The sequence below is a fragment of the Vicugna pacos genome, chromosome 25 (assembly GCF_048564905.1).
Source record: "Vicugna pacos chromosome 25, VicPac4, whole genome shotgun sequence".
Classification (NCBI taxonomy): domain Eukaryota; kingdom Metazoa; phylum Chordata; class Mammalia; order Artiodactyla; family Camelidae; genus Vicugna; species Vicugna pacos.
The window spans coordinates 37,355,286-37,375,483 of NC_133011.1; the positions used below are offsets into that span (position 1 = coordinate 37,355,286).

At 49.3% G+C, this 20,198-nt stretch overlaps 1 protein-coding gene across 5 annotated transcripts in view; it reads right to left on the bottom strand.

Annotated features, from left to right (window-relative positions):
• Nucleotides 1-648: 648 nt before the first annotated feature.
• AGO2 (argonaute RISC catalytic component 2) overlaps nt 649-20,198 on the bottom strand; it is a 95,056-nt gene continuing 75,506 nt past the window's right edge. For 4 of the 5 annotated variants that reach the window (XM_072949780.1, XM_072949782.1, XM_072949785.1 and 1 more), the window contains 4 exons: nt 18,480-18,614; nt 14,685-14,786; nt 12,552-12,751; nt 649-12,296 (listed from right to left, as the gene is read on the bottom strand). In XM_072949780.1, the coding sequence (XP_072805881.1) occupies nt 12,188-12,296; nt 12,552-12,751; nt 14,685-14,786; nt 18,480-18,614 (546 nt within the window). In that variant the 3' untranslated portion in view covers nt 649-12,187. The remainder of the gene's footprint in view (nt 12,297-12,551; nt 12,752-14,684; nt 14,787-18,479; nt 18,615-20,198) is intronic. The other variant, XM_072949781.1, reaches the window with a different exon arrangement.

The window sequence follows — 20,198 nt, forward strand, 5'->3', positions numbered from 1 at the left end:
TTAACTAAAAATTTCTATCTTGTATATCTGAATTTTCATATTTTCTATAATGAACATATATTCTTAAAAATCAGGAAATGGCTTTAAATGAGAACAAAACTTTGGACTGCTTTAACAAGAATAATCCTATAGACTTTCAGCCGTTTCTGGATTTTTCTAAATCCAACCCTCCTTTCCCAGCACCGCAGTCTTTCAGTACAGATAGAATCAGACACAGTCCAGAGGGAGTCAACCAGGGCAGAGGGTGTCAAGTGACCCACCAGGCCAGAAGCCCCAGATGTGGCCAGCTGTGATTCCTGCACAGTGTGGAGCACAGGGCTTCGCACTTGGTTGGGGTTTAACTGAATGACTTTGTGCTTCATCCTTTTTCATGGCTGCTAGAGGGAGGACACCCTACTCACACTAAACACCACATTTGTTCTTCAATCCAGTTCACCCCTGAAGTTTTCACCCCCAAGCCCCCAGTTCTCAGGGCTAATGCCTAGCTGTGTTGAGGACACTGTTCACAGAAGAGGCCCAACGTGTAGCATGAGACTCTAGACTCCTGACTGAAGGCAGACTTCCACCTTGGAAGCCTGGCACCTTAACCTGTGCAGAAGGAAATGCCCAAATAAACGTGAGTAACTGAAGATCTTTGGGAGAGGCAGCTGTAAATACGAGGAATTTTATTTAACTTTTTGCTGACATACTATGAGGCAAAACAAAATTGACACCATACAAAATAACTTTATAAAATATCATTCACATCATAGTTTATCAGATTTACAGCATTCTGTGCATGTTAAGGGTTATGTAAGGAGGTGAAAAAACACTATGCCAAACTTTTAGTATTAGTTTACATACCCACAATAAGAAAACAAGTAACTGTTAGGTTTTCCATGAATTTATTGCAAAAATAGTGCAAACTACTTAACCTAGTAAGCTGTAAAACAAACTCAAAAGGACCCAGCTAAGTTTAAACACGACAATAGATGCTCAGTGTCTCAGCCTTTAGCTTTCTTCACCAGTTTATCTTCGTCAGTCAAGCCCACTCCCCGCCTGTTCAGTTCAGGGCGAGCGCTGGGGAAGAGAGGTGCGGAGACTGGCTCGTCTGAGAGGCCAGGCCAAGCCGGCTGCCTAGCGCCAGCAATGCCTTTAGGATCATGCTACTTACTCAAGGGCGATTTTGTGAGGTCTGTGTTGAAAACGTTTGGATGCTGTGATGTTTCAGTCTGACCTTAGAAATAAGTTATCCAACCTCTTGATGATATGGAGAAAAGAATTAAGAAAGCAGCATGAACAGAAAGGACTGGGAACATTATTGTCTGCTTATCAACATGGCATCCTTTTTCATGGATGTATTTGGGTAAAGCATTAATCTACTGGTGGGCAACCTTTGAACCAGATATTGCAGAAAGTTTAAAAAAAAAAGGATACTGTATCCCTACAAGAGTAACTTTTAAGATTTCTTTCAACAGTTTATTGGGGTCCAAACAGCATGTATCTAAACAAAATGCTAAGAGCAGAACAAAATGCTACCTATAAAAGCTAAAGAAACAAAATGCAGCATATTCAGGTTCTTTTTCTTGAGGTACCTATATAAATTTAATCACCTGCCCCAAAGCACTCTTGATAGGTAAAAAAAAAAAAACGCTTCCTGGTGAGCCAATCGTAGGGCATTTATTATTATTAGAGAAAGTGCAACAAGGCTGATCTCCATATGCAGCATACGAAAGGATGATTTACTCTTTACAGAATATAGCTTAAGAATCGACCTGATGGAAGTTTAAAAATTAAAAACCCCTAAAGTATCATCCTTTTTTTTTTTTTTTTTAAGATCCTGCAGCAAAAAGCCTCCCAAATCAACTTTCAAAGTTTTGCCACTAAGGAATGTTGGTTCTCTTGTAAAATCCAGAGATCTCTTTAAAATAGTAAAACTATACACTACAGGAAAGATCCCTAATTTTTATTTCTTATTGGTATAAAATCAAATTCTTAAGACTCCAAAATATTGTGTTACCTCCAAAGAATTAAGTTAAAAAAGATCGCCATAGTAGGAAAAGTCTAGAATTGTAAACTGCCAAATATAAAAGCATGGAAAGTCATCCATCTCCTACCTTATTTTCTCACCTGCCAGAAAGCTTTCCTAACTTCCAGAACCACCAGGGCTGCTGCTGAATGCAGGCCCCCCCCCCCCCCGCAGGCTCCCCCTCCCTCTGTCGATGGCGCTCAACACCCCACCAGGAAGCCGGGGAGACAAAAGCCACAAGTCCTCTCGCTGCTTATGAAACAAACATCAAACGCCAGAGGAAGGGGTGGGGCACTCACGGTGAAAACACCAATGACAAGTGTGTCTGTGAGTATGTTTTAGCCGCCCCTTCACTGGCACAAAAGATGAAGTGATAGCTACAAACATGTGCATAGAAGAGTTTGGAATCTGTTTGTGAAATGCTGAATTTGCTCTTGGACGTTTTTTCCTTTCCCGAGAGGGCAGCTGGGACTCCAATATGCGTTAGTAGCTGGCGGGGTGATTTCTCAAGTTCCAGGGCCAACTGGGCTCTTTCTCCCCGTCTGCAACATGAAATACTTAATTTCATAGGGACTTTTCTCAATGCATTAGGATTCAACACAAAAGGCACAAAATAAATACATTATTATTAAATAAACAGAAATTATGATTTCAAGCTTCATGTGGAGTTATATCTCGCTGTTTCATTACTTTTTCCAATTTAATTTGACAGATTTAGTAAATAGCACCCAACTGTTTAACTGAGGTAGATCCACATTGTAAAGAAAGCTGGGTCCCCTCCATTTTATGTCTAAATTTAAGATGCTTTTACAAAAACAAAAGTCCATGTAATCATCTGCAGAAGCAATGGCAGGTGGCAGGTGGCACTACCTGAAGGAAGCTTAGAACATGAGCAGGCTTGCAAAGAAGATTTACGCCCAAATCATACTCTCCATCAGCCATAAAGAAATCTCAGACTGGAGGGGGAAAATCAAACATTTAAAAATAACCCTGAAAAAGTCTCAAGATTTTCAGAACAGGTCTTTCTGGCTGACTGCCACAGAAATGTACAATGGTCCATTTTCATCAGGCAATGGCAACAGCCAGCCAGACCCGAGAGAGAGAGAGAGAGAGAGAGAGAGAGAGAGACACAGAGAGAGAGACAGAGAGACAGAGAGAGAGAGAGAGAGAGGGAGAGAGTGGGAGAGAGGGAGAGAGAGAGAAAGGTGTCTGTGTCACTGAAAGAGAGAGAGAAAGAGGTGTCTGTTGTCACTGAAAGTTTCCCTTTGTAACTCCGAAGGAAAGACTTGTTGAATTATGATATAGCATCTTGATCTGAACAGTTTTAACTCATTCTGCCTAGTATTTTTGCATACTCTGAAACTTACAAATTTAACATCTGATTAAGGCTTAATTTAAAGTGGCATTACCACCTAGCATCATGCAAGCACTGGACATCCTTAAAACACACAGAATGGTATTAAACTAAAGACAAGGACAGGAAGCCTCAGAATCGTATTTAGCAGGTACTAGAATTTTATAATTAATTTTACAATTCATGTAGCAAACGAAAAGTCATACAGAGAGGCCAATGTCTATAAATACTAGTTTATACAGGAACTGCCAGTTTACACAACAGCACCGCACGGTTTCCATATTGCAAGCACAAGACATTGTCACAAGACCCACCGCACAGGTGAAGGAGTCTGCAGACGGCACGCAGAGTACCACCTGAAATGAGGCCCTTGGAGCTGCTCAGCTTTTTAGAAAATAGTAAACTTTAAATGGTTAGAATACATTTTGATTCAAAATGTCTTCTAAAATTTTCTTGTGTGGGGGGGAATTACGAAGGGGCAAGATCTACCTATGGAACATTTGAATTCATTTTTGGTTTTTTTCAATTATTTTATAAAAATAAAATAAAACTAGAAAAGTTGATAAAACTCAGGGTTGAAACCCCTCAATACATATTAGGTAAGCAATCTGAAGTGTACCAGAGGTAAGAAAAATCTGGATTTAGACACTACATTCTTTTCTTGTATTTAATGAGTAATTAGCCACTTTGCTGCACAGAAACTTACAATTATTCCCTTAAAACTTTTTAAAAAGTAAAAACTCACTTGCCTCTACAGTTACAAAACATGAATTTATACCTTCAACAACTACATTTAAAATCCACTATCAAACTCAGGAGTCAGATTTCAGTTTAGTGCTAAACTACAGACATCCAGGATCTCAGTCCTGTGTACATTTGGCTTTGAAGGAAGGACCAAAATCGTTACTCTCCAGCCTGCCTGTGGCCAGTGTCTCTGTGCAGCCCCGTCGGAATGGAGGGCTGGGGAGAGGGCGGTGCCTGGAGCAGCCACCAACAAGGCTTTTCTATACACTTTAAAGTAAATAATGTTGGGTTATTTTCCCCACTTAAAACCAGTAAGATCATCCACTGAGAGGGAAGGAGGGTTTAATCAGATCATCAGCCAAGAAAACTGCTTGGTTCCTGTTTTGAAAAAGTCAGAGCTAAAAGCTGCGCTTTAGACACCTTGGAACTGGCTCTAGGTGACACCATGCCCAAGGGAGCAGTTTCCCCGCACATCACAAAACAGCCACAGTGAGGAGAAGCACTCCGCCATGACAGACGGAGGGCTGAAATAGCACCTTCATCTAGGACTTCACATGCATTCTATAAAGACATGATTCCAATTCCAATTCATCTCTTAAAAAATCTAGTGCCACTAAATACTCACGCCAGGTGATCATGAGCACAAGGTTCGTGGTCTGACCGAGAGGTGGGCCCTGCCCTGCCTTCCTGAAGCCCCAGCAGCTCCGGGCCAGGGGAGTTAGGCAGCTGAGACCCAGAGCCTTCCAGCCAGAGATAACGTGCTGGCCTCACAGTTTACAATGCTGGGAGCCAAGGAGCAGAAGCAGCTTCAAAGGCGGGGGGTGTCAGGGACTGACTGTGGAACAGAACAGGCTTCCTTCCCAGTAAAAACGCAGCCCCATCGTGATGCTGAAGGACCCCCAGGACCCGACTGGAAGGCACAGAGGCTGAGCTTGGGTCTCTGGGCACACTCAGTCCGGCACCGACGGGGACCGGAGGAGGCCTGGGCGCCAACTGTTTCTTAGGTCAGAGGGCCAGCAGTCCCACCCTGGGGATTGTCCCTACCATAGCCAGAGATCAAAGGAGCCTCGGGCCCCTCACTAGCATCGAGCTCTGCCAGGCGGTGCCACGCAGCCCGGACTCGTGGTGTGGGGCGCAACTGCGATCAACTCGGGATGCAGGTGCCGACAGTACTGATGGGACTGGCCTCCACAAGGAGCTCCTGGAGATGGGGAGGGGAGGGGAGGGGAGAAAAGCCAGTATTTGGTGTGCCAGCTTTAACTCTGAACTACTGAAATCCAAGGAGTTTGTACATAGGAGAAAATTCAGCCTCTTCGAACTGCCTGAAGAAGGCGTCAGGGCCCGTCAGCCCCCCTGCCGCCCACCAAGGGCACTGAAAGACCTACCACACCTCAGTTTCTCACATCGACCAGTAAGACAGCGAAGTGTTCACAAAAGCACCAGTAACCTTCAGTTTCCTCACCTTTAATGATCTTGCAGGAACACAAAGACAGTGGCGGAGGCCCACCTCGTGCATACAACAGGCTGACGGGCAGACCTGAGCTCAGCGGTTCACATTGCTGGAGAGGAGGTGGCCACGTGCAGCGCCCCCCGGAAAACCCTGTATGGGATTCTGGCTGGAAACGAACTGCTTCAGAGACCCCAGTAGCCCTGGGAGCAGTCAGCAGATGCTGGGGGCGCCTGCATCTGCACAACAGCGTGACCGCAGAACGACACATTTTTAGAAAAACTGCAAAGGACACTAAGCACTTTTGGGACTAAACCACTCCACGCAGCATGAAAACAACAGCGTTAAAGGCAATGACTTCCATGTACGGTGCAACTGGAACCTCGCTGGGACAAAGTCAAGGTTGGCTGAGCATCTGGAGGGGAGCAAAGCTGCCAGGGCACACCCAGGTGTCTGCAAGTGCAACGCTGCTCACCTGCCCCTCAAGAACTCAGAAGCAACCAGTGCAGGTGATTTTGCAGCAGACACTCACCTTGTGACGACAAGAGAACACATGGAACCTAAGGAAAGACGTGGAGGAGGCAGAGGGTGAGCCTGACCGGCCCACAGCAGCGTGCGGGCAAAGGACATTCCTGACAGCAAAGTGGTTAATCACACGTGAGACAACCCCCCGCCAGGACAGATGCCCAGCACGCAGGCAGAGGGCACGCCTACTTCGAGACGCCGCCGTGGACCCTGTGCTCCTTTCAAACCAAGGGCCTTGGATTGGAACAGAACATTCTGCTTTCAAATCTTATCGTTTTAAAGTACGGAGTGACAGTAACTCAAAGCTCCCAAGTCAAGGGCACTGACGTCTGCCCTGCATCTGAAACCACGCAGTACTGTAAGGGCACTGTCTGCGTGGGAGTCGGCGTGCAAGCACCTTCGTGATTTTACAGAGCGCACGAAAATGGAGGAGAGAGTGGAGGGAGCCACCTTCAACCCTTTCAAAAGGAAAGCAGAAAAAAAAATGCCTTCTTACGTCAAACAGGAAAGTAAGAAGCCAGGAGGACTGCGGGTCATTTCCAGGTTTCGCCGTACAAGGCCTCACACCTGAGGTCGGCGCAGAAATGGCCCCCGGCTCCAGTCCCGCTGGCACTGAGAGTCCTAGACTCTCGGAGCTGGGCAGCCCAGAGGAGTCCCTGGTCTGGTCCTGACACACATTGGGGAGGGGACTGCCCGTGGGTCACAGTATGGCACACAAATGGTCAAGCCAGAACCGAACAGAGAGATGCTCACAATTCAGTTTATTCAGGCAACATTTTGGCTGTTTGCAGGGTGGACAGCTACGCTTAAAAGCATGAGTCTATTGAGAATTCAGAGGTAGCCTTTATCTGCATTTTTTTTAACTAAAAGGTATTTAATAACCACCTTCTGTAGTGATATGGCTAAGCCAATACATTCACTTTAGACAATAAAACGGCAAAACATCCAAAAAAGCGTTAAGTGAGGGCACCGAGAATGGCATGGACGTGACATATAATACATACTCAGATGACTGGTTTGGGTTTAAGAGGTCCCAGCAGCCCGACCACAAACAGAATTAGACGCTGTGGGCTGGAGCAACGCTTCTAGTCTGGCAAATCACAGGGCACAAAGGAACAGCACTGGATTTCAGGCCTGCCCAGCACCTCTGGGTTAAGCCACAAACGACGGTTCTGACACAACAGTGACCTCATGGCTTTGAGATGACGGCGGAGCAAAGAGAAGGGAGGCCCTGACTCTTGGGAAATGTGGCCCTTCAGATGCTTCCCCTCCGAGCTGTCAAATGCTGGATGGAGCCGGAGGCAAACGCTTTAAGGAGTCACGGCAAATGACAAGGAATTAAACAGAGCAAAAGGGTTTAGAGTTAATCCTCTTAGAATTAAGTCTTCAGACCGCAAGGAGAGGGCATCCTCTCCTTCCAACAGACTGCAAACTCCCCTCCAGGACGAGAAGACAACGAGGCCAGCTTGTCCTTCATCAGCGGTCACAGGCACACGGCTGGGGGGAGGGGGGGCAGAAGTCAGTCCACACAGCGCTAGCACATAATACTGAAAAATGGGGCAATACCACTAAAACAAAGCAATGGGGCGTATTCACATCATTTCTGCTATCCTAAGTCTATTTACAATCATTTCAAACAAGTACAGCAGATGCAAAGTCGGACATAATAAAAAGGAAGTTGTCAAAAAATCAGTGCAATTATTTTGAGTTGAAATTTTTCCTTACAAAAAGAGTCAGCATGTGTGTGTAACACGGACAGCCCCATGACAAAGTCACATGAGCGTTACGTCTACACTGAAAACGTCACAGCAGCCGAAACTGCTGGCACGGCAGCTGGAGAGAACATTCTGGGTTACTCTGGGGAAGGGCTGAAAATACAAATAGAACAGTTGCATTCTGAAAGTGAGGCGCGTGGACGTTGAGGAAGTTTCTGTTTACTGTACATTCCTTTTCTCGGGAGCGCGAGAGGTGAGTTAGAGAGAGGTCACAGGGGAAAACTTCTATGGCTTGTCTGGGCCACTGGGATTGTCCACTGTCTGGATCGTGTCAACTTCTAAAGCTCCTCCCAATGGAGCTGCCTTAGGTGCAGGAAATGCCCAGGAAAAGTCCTTCAACTGTCCAGCAGGTCCAAGTCCCGCTGCAGGACGCATCCCGATGCCGACGGCTCCGGAAGCCGGCCAAGGGCTTCCGCGACGGGGCGTGGCCGAGAGCAGCCGGCCCGGCCTCCTCGAGACAGTCTGCGGCCCCAGCTGCTCAGTGCGTGGCTGGTCTGCCCTTAACGCGTTGTATCAAATATATAATCTGACTGGAAAACTGCCTTGTAAAAATAAAATTTAAATCACCCTGCAGCTCAGTGTGAAGTTACACTGCTGCACGTGTAAGAAAAACAACTCACCCCGAGAAACCGCATTTGCGGCTTTCAAAAATAAATCATCCAGCAAACCTGAAGGGAAACAAACATCAGGTAATTTATAAAAGTTGGGGAAAGTAATTTCTATCATCTCCATCAGGTACCACATGCACTGGACTATCCACACCAGCTAAATCAAACCAGAGCAGAAAGGAAAAATAAATAGCGACATCTCCATTTACAACAATAAAAACAACACACAACACACCAGCGACACCCACCCCCCAAAAACCCTGCTGTAGGAACTGAACTTCAACTGTCTCTTCTAGTGAGCACTCGCGGCACAATCGTCAGGGACAGCGCCAGGCATGGCCGCCCGCGAACGGCGTGGGGATCACTCCAGCACCGACAGCCCCTCCGGGTGGGCCAGGCCGGGCCGTGGTTCACAGGCATTCACTCACGGGAGAGTGAGACCACGACCAGAAGCCAAGTGTATATGTTTCTCTCAAAACAGAAAACCAAAACCAAAATAAAGCCACCCCTTTCTGCAAGTACAGGGATGCCCAGCTTTACACGATCTACGTGAACGAGGAAGTCTGAGCTTGTGATCAGAACACAAGGAGCAGGGCGACCCCCCACCTGGGGCGTCTCATCACCGAGCTACTTGCCAAGAGCTTGGCCAATGGAACAGACAGTGCGGAAGGGACCGGAAGACGTTAACTTTTCTTACAGTGAATGTTTTAAAATACACCAGGGAGAGTCCCAGGATAAGAACTGAATTGGGAGGCCTCTTACAAAGAGATGAGATAAATCCCAGTTTTTCTTTTAAATGAATCCAGCTTTTCTACATCATAATCTTCACATTCAGTTTGCTTAATTAAAGCAAGGCACACCTTACTTAACAGTGGGGTGGGGCAAAGCCAGCAAGCGGAGGCCCCTGAAATCGGCGAGGCCCCACACGGGCCTCAGGAAACCCGCCAAACACAGGCAGAGGCCGACGTCCCTGGGCCCCTCTCAGGCCGGCCACGTGGTCACCAGGCCGCCCTGGGCACAACACAATCAGAATGGGCAGGGTCCCCTTTGGCTTCCAGATGGACAGGGCTTGGAACTACTCTGCTGCACTCTGAGGTTTAATGCTGTCTCAAAATTTATCCTAATAATGGGGGGATTGGTAGAAATCTAGGAAAACAATTATTTACCTGAGAAACTGTAATTACAGCCATTTGAATTCTGACCATCAGACACGTATGAGGGTGTGCAGCCAACCCTGCTGGAGACGTTTGGTTTATTAACGTTTTTAAGTAGGAAAAGCTTTACAAAACAAGCAGAGGGCTGTAAGATGTACCTTTCTCAAAGTACTTCGGCCCACTAGAAAGAAAACTTTCCTTCAAACTGATTTTTAAAAAAATTTTGGTCTAATTTCCAGCCAGCCCAAGATCCACCCCAGGGTGTGAGGTTAGAAAACCTCTCCCTGAACTGCCGGGGAGCCCCCACCCCGGGGCCTCCAGAAGCCGCCAGGTTGGAGCTGCTCAGCCCCGGAGCTCCCACTGACAGGCAGCCCCAGGCCTGGAGCGTCTGCGCAGGGAGGGCCGCAGGGGCGCTGCCTTTTCACCACCACTGCGCCGACGACCAAGATCCTCCTGCAAATGGCAGAAACACCCCTCTGAGACACACAGTTCTAGATGGTCCTAAATGGCTGAAAATTAACCTAATTTCAGATTTTAAAAGTTTATTAGTGAAAAGAGTCCCCCCTTAGCTTGAATGTTCCTGGTAATTTACGCCAAGAGTGCACTGGGATCATTCTGAACGGGAGAAAGTGCCACTTGCTAATAAAACAACAGGGAATTGCAACATTTTTTAGAGCAGAGGCTTCTGTCATTTAAAAAGACAAAAAATAAAAAGATACAGCAAGAAGAGACTAATGCCATTAATGTGACACCCACATGTGCGCACGCGCACACACACACACACACGCACACACCACTCTGAGTATATATCTTCACAAGTCATAGTCATCCCTTTGTCGCTGCCACCAAAGTCCAGGCTGAGCACCCACTACAGCTCTACCCGCGCCCCTCGGAGCCTCACACACAGCACTGGGCGCCAGAGGTCAACGGCAGGCCAGAAAGGGGGGCCGTCAGCAGGGCCCAAGGTGGCCTGCAGAGCACAAAGCAGCACTAGGGAAAGGCTCGTCTCCTTGCTCGAATCTCTGTATTGAATGCGATTTGATTCTTAATAAAACTGCCTACGAGGATGAGAAACCCACCGAGCACCAATGGCGCTCCGCTGCTCCCCCGGCGAGCTGTCCACGGTGTCACTCTTAGTGCAATGGTTTCTAGATTGGCAAACCCACGTCCAGGGCCCAGGACGCAAATCCTAGCAGAAGGGTCTGCCTCTCCTGCTGGCTTCGCCCTCAGCCGTCCTCCCGGGGGCAGGGCTCCGTCGCTGATTGCCAGCCTCGCATCCAGCAGAGCGCCAGCACCGCCGGCCGCCTGTGTGCCTCAGTGCACAGATCCTATGACGCCTGTCTAACAGACCACGCGCAGAGAAGTGCACCGGGACACACCAACTCGTTCCCAGGAATGGAAGAAGAAACGCTTTCCACTTGTGCTTGATCGGCTGAGCAACCCACGGGATGCGGAGGAGGGAAGGGGGGTGACTGCTGGGGGCACACCCGGCCCTCCCGAGGGTCCAGTCTGCACTGAGGGGGCAGGCCGCGGTCACATTTAGTCAATTGCATACTCCTGTACTTAAGCACTGAGAACCACAAGAGGTGGTCCAGTCTCCAGGCTCCGAAACACTCTTGATATGCTGAACAGATCACAAGAAGCACCCCGTAGTCGATAAAATGAAAAACAGCTTCTATCTATCACATTAATACTGCAAACCAGATATATATATTTTTTCTCTTACATTAAAGACAAAACAGTGAAAAAGGATTGTACTGTATTTATCACCACAGACCCGTATTCTTTAGAAACTTTGGAAAATAAATGTCACAGTCCTATAGGACAAATCTTATGATTAGACTGTCGGCATATTGTCTTTTTTCTTCTTTTTTTAAATAAACTGTTATTAAAACGGCACTTGCCTGCCAATCCCTCTGGACCTGTAACTGTTGTGAACACACGCGGCCCATCCCCTGCCACGGCGCCTTCCTGGGAGCTGAGGGAAAAGCAGGCAATGGCAGAACGAGAGACCGCGGGCGCCTCAGCCCGGCCCCGCCTGGGGTCCTGCAGGGCTGGCGCCAGTCACGTCAGGAGTGCACTGGCGTCACTCTGCAATAAGCCCTACTGACGACATCAGAATGGTCAAGGCTTTAAAACCACGTTGTGTGCTGTGTTGCTTCCACTCTCAGAACGTTCACAGCTAGTTTGAGTCCATCAATTTCATACAGGATCATGTGTTAAAAACAAGTAAGTTGAGTGACCAAATAAATTAAAAATGTTTTAAAGCCCTGAGTTCATAGACTGGTTTTAGGAGATTTTTAGGAAACACGGGACTCTATTTTAATAAGCAGCTCATAGATTTTGGCAAACCACATTTCCTGCGACAGTGGGGTCTCATACAGGTCTGCAGCTCAAAACCCAAGTCTGAGATCTGGGACGGAAGGCATTCTGGAAAACGGAGAATCTGCTAAATCACTGACGTCTCGTGTTCAGTGCTGGCTGTCACGCTAGGGCTGGGCGTTTGTTGGTCTGAGTGTAGCTGGTCTCGTGTGAATCCACCTCGGTACACAATCGTAAACACTAAAACATGTCAAGCAAAGTACATGGTGCGCAGTGTGTCCTGATGAACCTGGACAGCCTTTGCCAAGGCCTGATGGTCTCGTCCGTTACTCTGCCCGGAGGTATGGCTTCCTTCAGCACTGCGGGGATGGGGGACAGAGAGAGAGAGTGCAGCCTTTAAAGCACCATGAGACAGGGCGCTGACAGCTAAGTTAGGGCTAGGCCCCGACATCTGGGGAGGCAGCCACACAGCTAGCAAGTGATGGCGAAGATGCTGGCATTTGGGTGTCTGGGTCACAGCCATCTCCAGCTACTGGGACCATGCTGCTTCCCATTCTGGAAAAGCAGAAATGACCCTTGCCATGACCACCAGCCAGGAAAGGCAGGACACTCACCTATCATGTTCTTTATCCACCAGGTGGTACCTGGCCCGGAAGGCCACCAGGTGAGCGTAGTAGGCTGGCGCCGGGATGGACACGGAGCGTGTGCAGCGCACATAGGTGTGACACAGCTGGTAGGTGAGGATCTGCAGCTCATCGGAAGAGAAACGATTGTCATCCCAAAGCACGTGATAGTGGGAAGGCCTGCTTGTTCCCTAAAAGCAGATCAGAGTCAGAGGTGAGCACGCAGGAGAGAAGTTCAGGATGTGCCCGCCAAAGGGCGCTGCTGAGACGGGACGCGCTACAGCCGCACAGCAGAGCCCGCGGACGCGTTGCAGAAGACACGGCGGGAGGGTGTTCAACGACAGAAAGATGCGTGTGTTACCTTGTTACGCGTTATTATAAAAAGGCATCAGACTTTTATACTTGGACCCCCGTTTGTAAAATACAGGCCACACACACGTACTTATGTACAGAGAATCGCAGGAAAGATGTGAAACACAGAAACGGCTGTTTTGAGGACAGTATCTGTGTATACCAAGACTCCTACACTGTTTTATTCATAAAGGCAAGAGAGCAGTCTCTGGCAAGGTACAAAGTAACAATGATGCTTTTTAGATGAGACTTTGAACGTTATTATTTTATGCATTTGGAACCTTTTGAAACTGAAGGAAGTGGGAGGTGATCACCTGGCCCACCCGCTGGCCGAGTGTGGCCCTGGTGCTGTCCTGGTCACTGCACCTGGGGGCCGAGGTCCCCAGAGTGCTGGTCCTACAAGAGCCGCTCTGGTGGTAGTAGTGTGGTGGGGGTCCTTTTTCTGGCTTCGACCCACCTGCCTCCCCTGCCACTCAACCCCAGCCAGGGGCCTCCGTGACTCCTGCCGCCGGAGTCACCGCTGCACGGCAGACACCCTTGTCCTCTGACTGACCACCGCACACATCCCAGTACCACTTCTCGCACTTAAATGACAGCTGTCACAGGGCCTGGGGCAACAGGTGTTCTGTATAAGAGGGTCTGCACAGGGCCCGCTGAGTCCACTTTGTCACATCACTTAAATATCTCCACAGTGGGGCTCTCCCCCTTTAGAAGGGGCCTGGACAGAAAACGTAGGGAGAAAGGTTTGTCCCGTAAACAAACCAGAGGCTCCTGAGGGCAAGGGCCCCACCCACCAGCAGGGAAGCCAGGAAGAAGACTGGCGGAGGCACGTGTGGCCCGGACGGAAGAGGCGCCAGCCCAGACGCAGAAGCCGTCGCCCAACAGACGCGCCGGGACACGTGGCGAGCACTGTGCTCTCTAAGCCACGTCCTTTTCTTTTCAACGATGCTTTAAAGATGTAAGAGCCATTTTCAGCCCTTGGCTCCACCCCAGCAGGCTGCAGGCTGGATGTGGCCCACAGGCCAGTTTGCTAAGCCCTGTTCCAGCTCCACGGTGATGTGAACTGTGTGGACGTTTGAGCACTTCCCATAGGACATTAAAGGACACAGTTCAAAGTGAATTCTCAGGCTTTAGGTTCAAATCCTTTGGGGAGAGATATTTACATCCTTACTTCAAAAAATACAAAAGCCCCTCTGCAACGAAGCAGGATGGGTGCCCAGAATTAAGCTCCTCCTTCACAGACGCTGGTGTCCCTGCTCTGACAGCAGACCTGGCTGCACGGGGCACTTCTGAGGGGGCCACTCTCCCCTAAAATCACTCTTGGCAAGCTGTGGATCTCTTCACCAAGACGAACAAGAAGAGCCTTGAGGGGACGACAAGTCACCTGGCGACCTCCCCCAGATACCAGCAAGCCCGCCCCGTCACCCCTCAGACCTCACCAGGCTCCAGGCACCCGGAGACGCCCCTTGTCCCCACTAGTGTGCTGGCCTTCCACCCAGACCTCATCTCAGCTAAAGGGGGACCCCCCACCACAGCACCCCAGTGGGTGCTTCGTCCCTAACACCTGACGGTCCTAAGCCCCATCTGCTCCCCAGTTAACTGCCAGCTCTCCCTTGGGGTGGGCGGGAGCCGCACCCGTGCTGCCCACCACCACATCCCCGGTGTCTGCCAGAGCCCAGGCACGAGGTTTGTGCTCTGCACGTGTTTGCTCAATGTGTTGATGACAGCGCAGAGACACCAAGACGCTGCCCAAAGGGGACGCTCTGTCCTTACCTGGATGCCGGCATGACTACACAGGTAGAAGTCAAACTCGGTCGGGTGGGTGATTTTGGTGTCCACGGTGGTGCCTGCTGGAATGTTTCCGCTTTTCCCAACCTTTAGCAACACAGGAACCCATTAGTCATGCCCAGGGGACGACGAAGGTAAGCTAGCAAGCAGACAAGACTCGGCCACGCTGCCTCAGGCCAGGCCTTCCTGGCCAAAGCCGCCCTACTCTTAAGTCTTTAAATTGGCCAATACATGTGCTCAGTGTTATAGAATTAAAATAAAATTTAACATAGTAACAACTGCAATTAAATGAATTCCTGTTGTATCTGGGCTGGGGTTATTTTTTGCTACGTCTCATAACGACCCATGAGGAAACGCACTGTCTTCACTGAAGAATCTGTGTGGGACACCTAAAGGGTTTTTGTTCTTGCTGAGGCCAAGATGCAAACTGTCACCAACATCAAATCTAAGACCAGACGATGGACACGTGACAAGCCGTCATCCAGGCGCACACACAATACTCAAGGCAGAAGAGCTAGAACACCCTGACAGCGCTGGGGGGGGGGCAGGCTGCTCCCTGGAGACCATCCACACGCCCCCAGGAAGGAGCCGGGGTGTGGGAGGGGACTGCAAATTCTACCAGACTACTTAACTCCCAGTTTACATGCTGGCATTGAAAAACCACCAAACGGAGGGAGGGTGCAGCTCAGTGGCAGAGCACGCGCTCAGCATGCACGGGGTCCTGGGTTCAACCCTCAGTCCCTCCATTAAAAAAATATATATATATAAAAAAAGAAAAGAAAGAAAAGCCACTGCATATCCAGCTATTGCTCCTGAACAGCAAAACCCCAGTCGGTCACTAAGTCGCTGACGGGTTTTTCAGCTGTGCAACACTGCAAATGTACATACAAAAAAGAATCCCCAGTGTAACCTCCCTGCACCTTCACCTGGGTTCTGATTTTTCCTTCTTGCCAACTGTTTTTTTACACCCTCAGATTTCTAAAAGAAGTGAAGTATTTGAAAAGAGTGCCCACCTTCGTATCCTCCCTATCCCGGTCTCCAGTGTGGACCCTGCTATTCCCCCACACACCTCCAGTTCTCACTCCGTATTTAAGTCTCCAGCGGCGTTACACTGTTACGCTGAGATTTTTAAACTGTATACGTGTAGCATGTATATTTTGCTACTTGCAGTTTTGTTCCATATTATAATTTTGAGATGTATTCATTTGGTAGACATAGTTTATTACTTTTCATTGCTGTATAAATGGCAATTCATAAAAACATCGCAACCTTTCCTCCTGTTAGCAAACAGATTTTCTGCTATTAGAAACAACGTGCCATAATATCATATGTCTCCTTGTTTACAGTGTGTGGGTTTCTCCAGGGTAGATCTATAGAATTGCCAAAATGTGTTCCAAGTTGGTCATTCGCTTTGTACATCAGAAGTGCATGAGAATCCTCTTCATGAAAATGTATTTACTCTGGGCTAAGTGCTCTGCGTGTTAGCCCAGCTAACTCTCCTGACACCCTTAGGAAGGCGGTACAGAGAGCAGAGCAGCTGACGGCTTGAGGTCATGCAGCCTAGATGCCAAGGGTCTGGGCCAGAGTCAGGGTTTCTAGCTCCAGACCCTGTGCCTGACCACAGCACCCACATCTTTGACAATGTTGGTATTATCAGGCTAACCACCATAATGTGATTTCCCCGGACTTTTCTCATTCTCTGAAATACTCTGTACAATAGTATTCTTTGAAGGTTTGGTAACACTTGCCTATAAAAATCTCTAGATTAACTTCATAAAAAAAGCTAATTCGTTTTGCCCTTTTTCCTACTCTCTGCCACACATTAAGATGATCTATTTTTGAAGATTTGGTAAAGCTTGCCTGTAAAACTCTCTGGGCCTGATGCCTTTCGGAACAATGATTGGATTATCCTCTTCAGCTGATTTTGGTAATTTATGCGATTCTACAAACAAGAGTTTGTTTCCATTTCTTCTGGGTTCTCCAGTGTGTTGTCATGAAGCTGTGCCGTTCCACATGATACAAACAACATGCACGCCCTCTGCAGCTTCAGTTCCCTGTTTGCTCCTAACATCATTAGAAGTGTCCTCTTTTTTTGCTGAGTCTTGCTAAGTTTATCTCTCTTCAAAGAAGTAGGTTTTGCTTGTGTTAATCTGCTCGTTGCTTCTTCACTTTCTGCTTCACTGTTTTCTATTCTGGGAGGAAAGTGGGTGCAGGACTAAGCTGACTCTGAGCCCTCCTCACTCCTGGCAAGGGAGGTTTGCAGGCCGAGGAGGAAGGGAGCAGACACCCACCGGCTCAGCTTCCCTTGACCCCTGGAACTGACATCCTTCTTGTCTGATTTGATGGTTCTCTTCCTCCTTTCACAACAAATGCATCTATGTCTGAAATCTCATCTCTAAGTGCTGCTTTAGCTGCACTGCACAAGGTTTGATATGAAATTCTAATTTTTGCTCAGTTCTGATCAAATTTCATAATTTTTATTCTTACATTTTAAATGCTTATGCTGCTTAGAATCAAATTAAAAATTTTAAGTTTTCCTATGCTTTTCTCTATTGTTGATTTAAAGTTGTATAACAATCAAAAAATGTGGTTTGTATAATACTGCGGTTTGGAAATTGCCTAAAACCTCCTTTAGGACCTGGGACAAGGTCAACCCACACAGCCTTCAGAGTGAGCTCCACTGTCACAGGCAGGCTCTGTCTAACTGTGAGATCTGGCAAATTCATTGCACTTTGTTTCCAGTTTTTACTAATCTGCGCTTATTACAGTTTCTGATAGTGATGTGTTAAAACAGACCTCTTTTAGATGGTGAGTTTGTTGATTTCTCCTTGAAATTGTCCGTTTTTGCTCTACATTTTTTCCCCTTTATATATTTGTAGGTCACGGTGTTAGGTACACCAAGCTCAAAGCTGTCTCTTCTCGGTGGATGTTTCTGTGACTGTGACAGAATATCCCCTTTCCTCACTGCCGACTCTCAATTTGCATTGTCCTCCACCTGGACAAGAAGCATGCTCGGTGCTGTGGTACCGCTGCGGCATGGGCGGGCTGCACTGCTGGACTTTCCTTGGGCACCACCTGCACACTGAGCCCTGACCTCCGGCCCTGCTCTGCTGGCGGTCAGTCTGCCGTGATGGCTTTCCCTTCTGGGAAGACTCTTTCCTTAAGCACCTACCTTGATGCTGAGCAGTTTAAGGGCAATGTGACTAGTGTGAATTTTTATTTATCCTGCCGGGAACATGAAAAGGCTTTTAACGCGAGGATTCCTGTCTTTCTCCAGCTGTGGAGAAGTCTCCACATTCCGTCTATTGGTCTTGTGTCTCCTGCATGCTCGGGGTTCTTGTTCCGGACACCCAGGTAGCAGAGGAGGAGCTTGGACCCTGCCATCTTTCAACACCAGACCAGACCCCGAAAGGAGCTCCCCAGGCCCCTTCTGGCATTGCCACCCCACTGCGGGCCCCCAGTCCATTCCATTCCACTGCATTCTTCACGCTGCACTGTCTACCACCACAGCTGCTAACTGGCTCTGAAGCCCCCTCTTAGGCCATTTCCTTATTGGATAAATGATGACTGCCTGGACCTACCCTAGACCTGCGGGTTGACAGGTTCAAACTCTTCGCCAAACTCCAATGCCTCAGCTGGGTCCCCAAGAAGGGCTGGGTCTCCCAAGAGCCGGGGACAACAGTGTCGCCACAGGGCAGGCTGCACAGAGACCTGTGCCCCCAGGACCCACAGCCCAGGGCCGGGTGCCACACGGCCACCCTCTCAGCCACAGACACTCACCCGCTCATTCTTGTCGGTGCAGAAGAGCCGTGTGTGATGCCTCTTCTGGACCACGATGAACGTGATCCCTGGCTGGTAGTCCTTCTCCAGCTTAATGCATGCCTCGCGGATTGCCAGTAGCTCGTGGTGAAGAACCTAAGGGAAGAAGGGAGAACACGCTTGAGGACCCTTATGTCTGGGGGCCTCTTGCTGCCTCAGAACCTTCCCTTAAGGATATGGACATGTGATAAACACATAAGTCAAGACTTGCAGGCCCGCCGGCGTGTTGTTAGCTCTGTGACTCTGCCTCTCAGAGCCCATTTCTTCACTCATGTGATGGAGCAGATGACACCCAGACTTCACGGTTAAATGGTTTAAGTTAGATGATGCATAAACAGGCTTAGCATGGTCTCTGGAACATTCCAAGGGCCATCACACACAGTGGGTGCGAGGCACTGTGGGTAACACACGTGAGCAAATCAACCCAACTTACTCTCGGGATTGGAGAAGAGGGAGAATCCAGCAGAAAAAGCACTGAATTAGGAGCTGGGCCTGAGCCGAAATCCGGCTCTTCCTCTGAGTAACTGTGGGGCTTTGGAAAAGCCGTGTACCCTCTCTGATCCCCAGTTTCATCAGTTTTAAATTGGGAACATCCCACCCTGAGAGTCCGCCGTGAAGACTAAGGTCACGTGCAACGCAGGAGGCACGGCGGCACCAGGAGTCAGGGCACGGGACGGGGGGACGCCCTGGACTCTCCCCGTCTGTCATCAGAGACGCAGGCAAACAGCCTGCCATGGGGCGAGAAAGGCTGTCCCGGGGCCACACGCTTAGGGTTTCAGCGACTGTCCTAATTAAAACTGTGCTCTGATGTCTCAGAAGTATGTCTTTGGTTCCCGTCCTGAAAGCCCCCCGTGAAGGTTCTGTAGGGCACGGGGCGCGTTCACAGCAGCAACGGCAGACGAGGACACACCTGTCTCCCCTGCAAGAACCATGTGGCAGCAGCTCGCAGGGCGCTCGCACGGGGGAGGGCGCTCCCTGGCGGAGGGAACCCAGGCCTTGGATGAGAGGTGCCTCAAGGGAGGCTGGCACACACTGGATCTGGACCCGTGGGCGGCCACCAGCCCAGGTTCCCGCAGAAGCTGCGCATCAGAGGCCCCGGCCAGGAGCCACCTGACGGTCAAGGCACATCGGGGCCGTTCTCGCCACTGTGGGCCTCAGGGGGATGAGCGGCTGCTTTCTCCAGGAAGGCACTGGTATCCCTGTCTTGTTACCTGCCATCCCCCATTTATCAAGGCAGCCTGGGCCTCTGGACACATGGGGGCCGCTCTCAGGACATCCTCCCCTGTGGGCGGACCTCCTGCGGCATCAGGTGTGGGCCCCACACCTTACTTCTGCCTTCCCTGCTAGTATCTCCCGATGAAGCGTGTGCTGGGGACATGGGGACGGCATTAGCCCTGACCAACATGGACACGCTCAGGGCAGCAATCTCCTGAGGTCCGGGCTGAGATGGATTCACTGCTGCCTGCGGTCACCTTGACCCACAGGTGCTGCAGGTGCTTTCAACCAGAGCCCAGCAACAAGCCCCAACCCTGTCCTCGCCGGCCCCTCCTCCAGTGCCCCCGCGTCCCTGAGGCTCCCTGGCCTTCCAGACATCTGCCCAAGGCCATGCCCCACAGGTCACCCAACACTGCCACTGCCTCCACATCCAGGGGCTGGGTCCTGTTGACTCTACTTCTAAAA